Source organism: Sinohyriopsis cumingii, chromosome 17, assembly GCF_028554795.1.
Source record: "Sinohyriopsis cumingii isolate HCF-2022 chromosome 17, ASM2855479v2, whole genome shotgun sequence".
NCBI classification, from domain to species: Eukaryota; Metazoa; Mollusca; class Bivalvia; order Unionida; family Unionidae; genus Sinohyriopsis; species Sinohyriopsis cumingii.
Window position 1 is genome coordinate 101,961,728 of NC_142977.1, and position 12,065 is coordinate 101,973,792.

The following is a 12,065-nucleotide window of genomic DNA, read 5'->3' on the forward strand; positions in this document are numbered from 1 at the left end:
AAAATGCCAGGCCTAAGGACATTTCAGCAAGTCCAGAGTGCTAAAAATGCCAGGCCTAAGGACATTTCAGCAAGTCCAGAGTGCTAAACTCTGAGCAAAAGCATCTTCTGCTTCCATTAGTTGCCTTTCACAATAGGTATGATGTTACACTTTACCTATTGTACAACCTCAAGCCTGCACGGGTGACATTGCTGTAGTTTGTCAATATTCTCATGCCTTCCATTGTTTTTTCTTTCTTTCTTTCTCACATATAACTGATAAAATACCCCTCAACTTCACTTCTAACAGGAAAATTAAAATTTAATTAAATTGTCATATGATATATAGATATCTTATTTCATTTTTAAAAAACACATGATACATATTATATTTACAGTCTGCCAGAGGATATACAAAATATAAAGTATATCTATTTCATGCATTTTTTGTATAAACCACACATGAAAATTGCCAAAGAAATGTAACAAGAATATATGTAACTAGGTAAGTGTTAACTGTTGGTCTCAAAACAGTATCCAACTGTTAATAAGGCCCACAACCTTGGCACTGTCAAGGGAGAAAATTCAATTATCTTAAACTGATTAGAAACTGACAATATTTTGCATACAATTCCCCAACTGTAACAAAATCCAGTGTTCACTGCCAGGATAAGTCAATAATAAAATCATCTATTTCATTGTTAGGTTAACAGTATCTGCAAGTGACATAGGCAAAGGGAGGGAAACCTACAAGCTGCACAAAAGGAATGTCACAGGATGAAATTAGTATTACTTCCCCTGAAACATCTGTTGCACACTGTAATGTGGCATTTGCAAAAAAAGACCAAAAAGTTTCCAGCATAGACAAAGAATATGTTTAAAGCTAAATCCAACCTCCTCTCTCTCTACCACAACCCATGCCACCTGGAATCCCTCAATCCCTTTGAAGGGGACTTCATGGGTCAGCAGTTCCCACAGCACCTGCAATAGATGAGTGTTGAAGATTACAAAATGTATTATATTATGGTTTAAGTTGGAAAGGCAATCACAAATTTTCTGTTGGGACCTCGCAAGCATGGCAGTGGCATGCTCACTTTGTCCCTAAGATGCCTCATGTTTGTTGATGTTGTTGTTGTTATAGGGTTTAATGCCATTTTTCAGCACAAGATAGGCTATATATAGCAGCCAGTATAAATGGTAGAGGAAAAACCCGGGAAAACCCCGGAAAGAACCACCGACCCACGAGAAGCTACTGGCAAGCTTTCTTGTTGTCATAGGGTTTAACGCCATTTTTCAGCACAAGATAGGCTATATATGGCAGCCAGTATAAATGGTAGAGGAAGAACCCGGAAAAACCCTGGAAAGAACCACCAACCCACGAGAAGCTACTGGCAAGCTTTCTCACACCAACACTGGCCGAGCCCAAGACTCGAACCCATGCAGACAGAGATGAGATGGCAGTGATCCATAATGGTGAGCACTTTAGACCACTTGGCCACTCTTTGGCCCCGCCCCACATTTGATACCAGGTTCCAGCATATGCAGTGATGTAATACAGCATTCAGAATTTGTGGACTTTACAACCTTTCAGGAAAAGTTAAACATGTGGTGCAGACTAGTTAAAGTGAATGTTGTGTATAAATAATTTATCATTTTGTTTTGTCTGTATTCTTGTACTAATCCATGTGGATTTAGCCAATTTGTGACCAGAATTTTAACTGCAGATCCAGGTAAGTAGAGTAAAAAATGTATGTTTTTCATAGTTTTCTGTAACTAGGGCATGTAATATATAGGTTGCTCTTTTTATGCTCAGACTGCACTTTTTGGACACTCATATTAGTAATAATTACACTTAGATTTGGGGAGGGCAGGGTTGGCATCTATGAACATAAAACAAAGCAAATAAGGTTCACACTTAATGATTTTCTTTCTATAGGGTACCCAGGTAACCGATTGCTAGGATTCATGCATACCTGGTTGACTTTTCCTAAAATTCTGACATTATTATTAATGTAACTGATAAAGAGTATTTTGAGTGATTCATGAGTTACATGAGATGCATAGTATATAAGTAATTGATGTGTTATGAGCTGCAGAGTATTTGAGTGACTTATGTGAGTAATACTAATGATGCAGAGTATCTGAGTTACTGCAGAGTAATATGACTGATGCAACTTACGAGTGATGCAGAGTATGAGTAACTTTGTGTGCAGGTCACACAAGTGATGCACAGCAACAGAGTGACTGATGTGAGTTATGTGAGTGATGTAGAATACTCATTTGACTGATGTGTGATGCCAAGTATCTTAATGACTGATGCATGAGTCATGAATTATGCCAAGTATATTAGTACATCATGTGTAAGCCAGATCAGCGATTCTGAATATCTTTGTGATTGATGTGTGACTTACATGAGTGAGGCAGAGTACTTGAGTGATTGATGTGCAAGTCATGAGTGATGTAAGTATTCAAGTTATTTACAAGTCACATGAGTGATACAAAGTATCTGAATGACCGATGTGTGAATTATGAGTGATGCAGAGTATAAGTGATTAATGTGTGCATATGCATGCACATGTATTATTATTATGATATGGTTCAATAGCTCATCAACACAACTCTGGTCATTTAATATTATGTGTGTGTGTGTGATTTGGATTTTTAACATAACTTTAACAATTTTTCAGTCATATTGCTATGATGTCTTCAGTGTGACATTTTATAGTGATGTCTAGCATTGTGGCATCATGCCATAGACATATAGCATGATGTCCCACCCAGTCACATTATCCTGACACCAGGCTGATCAGTCCTAACACTAACCTCTTAATGCTGAGCGCCAAGCGAGGCAGCTGTTAGTATCACTTTTGTAAGTCTTTTGGTATGACTTGGCCGGTGATCGAACCCATGACCTTCCGCTTCTGAGGCGGATGCTCTAACCACTAGGCCATGGGAGCAGTTTAACATTATGTAAGCATAAAATACAAGACAGGTATGCAAAACAAAGACAATGGCCAGGAAGGGTACAATATTTAAAACACAACAGTAAACCTCTGATATAAACCTAACTTCAAATAAATCCAAGAGCCCCTCATCAAGAGAATGCATCCTATGACAAAAAGATGGACACTTTTAGTCACTTCTATTCTATAGCACTGAGCCCACAAGGGGACTAGAGTAGCAGTAACTTACAATAAATTGATGCAAATGCAAGAAAATAGAATTAGTTTCATGATCAACAAAGCATTTTTAAACACAATGAATTACAATTATTTTATCAAAATGCAATTAAATGTTTAGACATCAAACAGAAAGACTCCAAGATATTATTGACTTCAGACTGCTTGTGGTAAAACATAAACTTAGCAATTGTGTTCAAAAACAAACTTAGTCATTGTACTACATTTGAAAATCTTGCAGATAGAAATTTCTTTTCAAGACAGAAGAAACAGAATAAACTGCAAAGTACAAGACATTTCTTTTTTCAAGGTGTACTTAACAAATAAAAATCATATTCAAACTCACCACTCCATAGGACCATGTGTCACAGGATTCTGAGACTGGTAAACTTTGAATAACCTATAAGATATCAATCAAACATATTATATTTCAGTGAACCTTATATTCTCATCATAGAACTTTTGCCAATTCATTTAAAATTAAACTGGTTATCAGCTTACTACTGTTGAATTAAGTAAAAAAAAAAAACACCTTGATCAAGTTCATGGACCACTGCATAGTAATTTATACAGAAGATGGCAACAGGTTTGATATTAATTTAACAGTGCAGGGATAAACAAATTTAAGACAAGAAATAAAGAGACAGAGGAAGACATTTAAAAACCGACCGAAGGAAGAATCAAACTGATATAAAACTATATATTTCAAAATTACAACAAATATATGTTTAAGCATTCTCCCCACCCATTAAATCTGTATGTCTTACCCCACCCATTAAATCTGTATAATGTCTTACCCCACCCATTAAATCTGTATAATGTCTTTTTTTAATTAGACATGCAAGGTGCAATGTAGAAATGACTGAACTACCTCTGGTGCCATCCAAGGAAATGTTCCAGCTAATGACATCTTTGTTGTACTGCCGGCAAACCGAGAGGCTCCAAAATCACAGATCTGTTCAAGAAAAACATGAGACTGTCATTACAACACATTTTCTCATTCTGAAAAGTGATGAAGAAGTATAATAACTGAGTCAACAGTATACTGCGGTATATATTTACATAGTTTGTTGTCCGTTTTTTAACAATGAACAACGAACATAAAGTATATTATATCAGGATACAACGCACTGACCTGAGAACAAAATATTAGTTTCATCACCTAGAAATGTGTTTATGGGACACAAAACCACCTCCAATGCTAAACCTAAAAGCATATATATATATATATATATATATATATATATATATATATATATATATATATATATATATATATATACATACATATATATATATCTGTGTGTGTGTGTGTTAATGGAAATTTCTGGATTTGAAAACTGTCGTACTACCTGATACCTATTCAGGAAATTTATAAATAATACAAAACAGGTCATAAGTAATTGATTACTGTAATAAAATTTTTAATCATTTTGAACTTCCTATACATGAAAAATAGTCATCAAAAAGTTGTAATTGCACATTGGATGGCAAATCTGATATAGATTTAATGAAATGACTTACCTTACATGACCAGTAAGCACTTATTACCACTGAAAAATGCAGAGGAAACATAATGGAAACAGGTAAAAGATAGTTTGATCTATGTAAACTTTAAAAGCAGAAAACATGTATTCCATTTTACAGTGACCACTGTAGGGATATAGTGATACAATACATATGTGTGTGTAATGTCAGTGAACTCCCCTACACCATCAAAGCAAGATAGTTGAAACTTGGCCAATGATATTATTACAGGAGTAAGTTCTGAGAAGACTTTTGGAATACCCCCTGGAACTTATCCCCAGGGTCATATCCTGAAAACTATTGGAATCACCATCTCATAACCAAATATACTCTTACTGGGCACAAAAAAAACTGTATTTATGCATGAAACCAGCAATGACCCAAAGGTCCATCCCTGTGCCTGTGTCATTAATTGAAAACTATAGAGATCCCACCCCATAATCTTATATACACTTAGTGGGCTTACAAAGAAAAATGTAAACATGCAATTGATTTTAGCCACAGGGTCTATCCTTTCAATGCAGGGTATTTAGCTAACGAGTCATAGCTTGAAATCTTTCAAAAACCCCATCCTATAACCATGTACATACTGAACATTGAAAGGATAAATGAACATACCCAACTGACATCAGCCCTTAATCTCAGGGACCTACCTATGTAGCTCAAAGTTTTGGATGGAGTATCAGGGACCCACCCATGTGGCTCAAACTCTGGGTTGGGGATCAAAATGGGATTGTGAGGGAACATCTGTTTCACAAACACAAAATTAAAGTCTGACATGTAGCTTAAAATGATTAGGACTTAAAATGATTAGGACTTAAAATGATTAGGATGATTAGGAGTTAAAATGATGATTGACAATAAGATTAAGATTTTTTTAAAGTGGAAGACGACAGATGATTCACTTGTAAAAAAGTTTAAATAATGTGGCATGAAATTATTATAACAATAGTAACACAAAACAATCAATCTGAACAGGTATATTTAGAGGCTGTCACATATCAAGCATTTACAACATGTACTGAGGACTGATAGATAACAATATTTATTTACAAGTGTTACCATATGGGCCACTTCAACTGATTAAGAATTTAGCACAAATGGCATCTTACACTTTTAATTACTTTCAGTGGTGTCTACTCCACTCCACTCTACTCTACCTACTACTAAACTCTCCTCTACCTCCTACTCTCCTCTACCTCCTACTCTACAATAGTCTAATCTACTCTACTATACTACACTACACTGCACTATACTATTACTGAATAGGAATTTAGCACCAATGGTGTCTAATACACTTTTATTGAATGGTAATTTAGTATTTATGGTGTCTACTGCACTTTAACCAAATGGGAATTTAGTACCAAGTATGGTGTCTACTGCACTTTAGCTGTTGTTTAACTTATGGTGTCTACTGCACTTTAACTTAATGGGAATGTAGTATCTATGGTATCTACTGCACTTTAACTGAATGGGAATTTAGTACCTAGTATGGTATCTACTGCACTTTAACTGAATGGGAATTTAGTACCTAGTATGGTATCTACTGCACTTTAACTGAATGGGAATTTAGTACCTAGTATGGTGTCTACTGCACTTTAACTGAATGGGAATTTAGTACCTAGTATGGTGTCTACTGCACTTTAACTGAATGGGAATTTAGTACCTAGTATGGTATCTACTGCACTTTAACTGAATGGGAATTTAGTACCTAGTATGGTATCTACTGCACTTTAACTGAATGGGAATTTAGTACCTAGTATGGTGTCTACTGCACTTTAACTGAATGGGAATTTAGTACCTAGTATGGTATCTACTGCACTTTAACTGAATGGGAATTTAGTACCTAGTATGGTGTCTACTGCACTTTAACTGAATGGGAATTTAGTGCCTAGTATGGTGTCTACTGCACTTTAACTGAATGGGAATTTAGTACCTAGTATGGTATCTACTGCACTTTAACTCAGTGGGAATTGAGTACCTATGGCGTCTTCTGCACTTAAAATGAATGGGAATTTAGTACATATGGTGTCTTCTGCACTTAAAATGAATGGGAATTTAGTACAAAGTATGGTGTCTACTGCATTTCAACTGAATGGGAATTTAGTACCTATGGTATCTACTGCACATTAACTGAATGGGAACTTCACACCTATGGTGAATGGGAATTTAGTACCTATGGTGTCTTCTACACTTAAAATGAATGGGAATTTAGTACCTATTGTGTCTTCTGCACTTAAAATGAATGGGAATTTAGTACCTATGGTATCTACTGCACTTTAACTGAATGTGAATTTAGTACCTAGTATGGAACTACTGAACTTTAACTGAATGGGAATTTAGTACCTATGGTTATCTACTGCACTTTACCTGAATGGGAATTTCACACCTATGGTATCTACTGCACTTTAACTGAATGGGAATTTAGTACCTAGTATGGTGTCTACTGCACTTTAACTGAATGGGAATTTAGTACCTATGGTATCTACTGCACTTTACCTGAATGGGAATTTCACACCTATGGTATCTACTGCACTTTAATTGAATGGGAATTTAGTACCTAGTATGGTGTATACTGCACTGTAACTGAATGGGAATTTTTAGTACCTATGGTATCTACTGCACTTTACCTGAATGGGAATTTCACACCTATTGAATCTACTGCACTTTAACTGAATGGGAATTTAGTACCTAGTATGGTGTCTACTGCACTTTAACTGAATGGGAATTTAGTACCTATGGTATCCACTGCCCTTTACCTGAATGGGAATTCAGTACCTATGGTGTCTTCTGCACTTCTGTTAAATAGGAATTTAACACCAATACTGTTTTCCACCCTTACACTAAATGGGAATTTAGCTATATTTACTACCTTTTAATTCTGATACACATTTGATTCTGGAATGCTGTTATTCTTACCATTCTTTGACTTGAGATCTCTGTGGATTACTTTGACTGGGGCTTCACAGTGGAGGTAGTTCATGCCTGGTAATATAAATAAATGCAAGATCTACTAAATATATATATATATATATATATATATATATATGTACAGTGTGACCCCACTATAACACGGTAGTTGGGAGCCATAAAACCCGACCGCGTTATATACCGAACTGTGTTATATGCAACCAAGTCAGTTAGCTGAAGAAAATGTAAACCCCCCCACAAAAAAATTGTGTGTGGGGGGTAATAAATGCTAGCAGTAAAATATGTGCTTCATCGGCACAGCTACCATCTTGAACTGATGCATATTAAATGAGAAATACACCTGTAATGACAACAGAGAAGACATAATATAATAGTTTACTTTATTTAGAGAACCATGAATTGGTACATATACGTGAATAGTGTTTATATATACATGTCTAATGTATAGCATGAATAGTATCAAGACCGTGTACTCACCTGCGAACCTCATCATATACACTGAATCCACAATACAAGTGATTCCATCAAAAATATGCACACACAGCTTTAAAATATTCATTAAGTTTGTAACAGGTCATATTGGTCTGAATTCAGTGGAAAAACATAGCACAATCACGTAATGAATGACGAAGCACATTTACTTTAAAGTACGTTCCAAGTCGGTAAAAGTTAATTTGCGTTTTAAGCCGCCGTTGGCATAAACTTTTTCCCTACAAAAAGGAAACTTTCACAGCACAGTTAGCGTGTTCCAATCACATTGGAAAATGCAAAAATCCATCAGATTGAAAGATTGTAGTCGGCTTTCTTTGCGCTTTTGAAGTCACCGCTAAGGGACAGCTTTGGAGAACCAAACGAATGCCCATTTCTTATTGTGGCGGTAACATCAAATAATTGTATTGCATGATTGAGACTGGTATTTTTTCAATTTGCTAAGCATGTTTTCATAACAGTCGGTGCTTCAAAGGTAATCTGTTTCCTTCGAAATTTCAGCAAACTATTTTATCTGGGTACATTTTTAAAAAGGAATTGGTCGTCGTTTAGACTATTAAAGTTACTGTCCCTCCATATAAGATGTATTTTTTTCTTTCCTTTGTGGTAGCAGCGTGATGCTGCCTTCCACGCATACATCTGAAAATAAACAAAGGGTCAATGGACAATAGAGATGCAGGTGTTCTGATGACAGGGATTATTACAGAAAATGTGAGCATTCTGAAGAATTTAATTCTGAGTGAAACAAATTTTACTTAACATCCACATACAAATGTCAGTCTTTGTAAATATATTAATTACTAGTGAGTGGCCAAAAATCCGATGAAAGATAGATTATGAGACAATGCCTCGTCCGGTTGATCTCCGTTACCAGAAATGTCAACAACAAAAAGTTGGATATTTCACAACATACAGAACTCATGCTAGATGTCAGGATAAGCGGATTATGATATAACAATGCACTGTTTAGACGGTTGTATATAAAAGTTTAAACAGCCAACAATGTTGCCAACAAATAAAAAAAGCCACATGTTATGTTTTGCATCCAATAAGGAAAAACAATCCAAAGTTTGCGACATTGGCTAAGACCTACGTGATCCCAAAATAAACTTTTTATGCATTTTTTCTTCTTACTTTTAAGAAGAAAAACATACTCTTTCATGTACGAGAAAAATACATATAAAATTTCAGGAGCCAAGCCACGATCATCTTGTATTATTCATACGCGATCTCTTTCCCAAAAAGAGAAGCAACTTTTTATGTTTTTTTTGTACTTTTTAAGATTTTTTTTATTGTGCACAAGAAAAATACATGTATATGAAATTTCGGGAGCCATGCCACGACCGCGTTATATCCGAATTCGCATTATAACGGAGCACGTTATAGCGGGGTCACACTGTATATATATATATATATATATATATATATATATATATGAAAATTACTATATTGCATTATAATGCACCTCAATCAGAAGCTAACTGTTGTTTTGTGCAGCATTCAATGAGTTTAAAGTTCTGAAGGGGTATGTGTGTGTGTGATTTGGATTTTTAATCTAGCATTAACAATTTTTCAGTCATGTCACTATGATGTGTGCAGTGTGACAGTTTATAGTGATGTCTAGCACTGGGGCATCATGCCGCAGACATGTAGCATGATGTTCCACCCAGTCACATTATCCTGACACCAGGCCGACCAGTCCTAACACTAACCTCTTAATGCTGAGCGCCAAGCAAGGCAGCTGTTAGTATCATTTTTTGTAAGTCTTTGGTATGACTCGACTGGGGATTGAACCCACGACCTCCTGCATCCGAGGCAGACGCTCTAACCACTAAGCCACTGGAGCAGTAAAGTGCTGAAGGGAGTACACTGTTTATTTTGCAGTGCTCAGATAATTCATTTTGCAATGCTCAGATGATTCATTCTGCAATGCTCAGATGCATCATTTTGCAGTACACAGATAATTCATTTTGCAGTGCACAGATAATTCATTTTGCAATGCTCAGATGATTCATTTTGCAATGCTCAGATGATTCATTTTGCAGTGCACAGATAATTCATTTTGCAATGCTCAGATGATTCATTTTGCAATGCTCAGATGATTCATTTCATTTTGCAATGCTCAGGTGATTCATTTTGCAGTGCTCAGATAATTCATTTTGCAGTGCACAGATGATTTTTTTGCAGTGCATAGATGATTCATTTTGCTGTGCTCAGATGATTCATTTTGCAATGCACAGATAATTCATTTTGCAGTGCTCAGATGATTCATTTTGCAATGCTTAGATGATTCATTTTGCAATGCTCAGATAATTAATTTTGCAATGCTCAGATGATTCATTTTGTAATGCTCAGATGATTCATTTTGCAGTGCTCAGATGATTCATTTTGCAATGCTCAAATGATTCATTTTGCAGTGCTCAGATAATTCATTTTGCAATGCTCAGATGATTCATTTTGCAATGTTCAGATGATTCATTTCCCAATCATCTGCTTTAGCAGGTCATAGTTATGATTTTTCAAAACTAAAATTAGTTAATTTAAATGAAGAACTAAATAAATCTCATATATGAATATTTGTACTTTATACTTAAATGTGGGTATGTCTGTCTATATGTCTGTCTGTTTGGCAAATGTATCCTTCAAGAATATTTCCCCCATATAGCCACAAGTAATTAATTCCTTTCCCATGGACCACAATATTATAACTAAACCGTGGTGAACTGCCTTACCATTAGACTGCAGAAAGTAATCTCCATTTTTATATATTATATGGGATTCATAAATATTTTGGTTAAGGGTTAAAAAAAATGAACCAAAGTAAATAATTAACTTCATACTTTTCATTCTGACTCATTATTTCATCCTTGAAAAATTTGACCTACAATACTTGGCATCATAGTATTCACCAATGGCATTCATCCCAAGCTTTAAGTGTCTCCTTCAATACAAAAACACTTTCTATAGACCATCAATAATCACTCAGGTGTATCCATCTACAGTTTTAAATTACACTGATTACCACTGATTTTGTATGAGACTTCCAATGTGCTGACTGTACCATGGACTAAGAATAATAGTTTTTTTCATACAAACAATGGTATCTACCAACACATCTGAGTTCAGTCTCATTATTTTCACTGGTTTAACCAAAATACTAGTAAGAGTGACCTAATTAGGAATAAAGCATAGTACTTTTGTAGTAAGTATTAAGTACTATAAATGTCATGACAAGGCGAGTAGTCGTATCTTCTACTAACCTAACAAGCACAATGCAGAAAAAATGGACATTAAACTTTTCTCATTTGGTATAGAAAGTAAAAGTCAGAATCATGTTAGAGAAATGCAATTAGATTAATTAATTTCTTCTGGCTCAAGCTAGTTTGGATAGGTACTTGTAAGCACCTGCTCAATCAAGGACATCGCTTTGCTCACAAAAATTTGGTAATATTTTCAATATTTATGCAACAGCATGGTCAAAAATTCTTGCTGCTGATCACCACTGCAACTGTATTATGGGTAACATAGACAAATATCATTCATATTATTAGTTCAATATGAATTTTATCTTGGAAAATAAATAAATAAACTGGCTTTTCATTTTCAATCTGAACATAAACATGTAAGCTAGCACTAAAAATTGGCCTCTGCTTTACAAATGCTCATCAGAGTTACACATTTTCAATGGGGCATTACCTCCCTTGCCGCATTATCATCATACTGAGATATGCTTCACATTTCAACAAATTTTTAATGACCATTGGTAAGTTATTGCTATCAAAATCTGTGCAACCATGCCAAATGACAATTTACTTGTTTGTATTTACCATCCTTATTGTAAGAAATACACCATATTGTTCCAGTGTATTCAACCTAGGGGTAGACACAGTGGTTGAATGGTTAAGGTCACGACTGGTTAATTTCATATCAAATGGAAGTCATCACATGGACTAGCAAAAAT

General features: G+C 35.3%; 1 protein-coding gene across 1 annotated transcript in view; it reads right to left on the minus strand.

Moving 5' to 3' along the window:
- The window catches only part of LOC149779565 (mitogen-activated protein kinase kinase kinase 20-like), a 147,856-nt gene that overhangs the window by 105,033 nt on the left and 30,758 nt on the right, over positions 1–12,065 (minus strand). Inside the window, exons 5-9 of the mRNA XM_089940289.1 lie at positions 7,604–7,669; positions 4,682–4,710; positions 4,029–4,112; positions 3,504–3,557; positions 873–959 (exon numbers count right to left, since the gene is read on the minus strand). Coding sequence (XP_089796415.1) covers positions 873–959; positions 3,504–3,557; positions 4,029–4,112; positions 4,682–4,710; positions 7,604–7,669 — 320 coding nt within the window. The remainder of the gene's footprint in view (positions 1–872; positions 960–3,503; positions 3,558–4,028; positions 4,113–4,681; positions 4,711–7,603; positions 7,670–12,065) is intronic.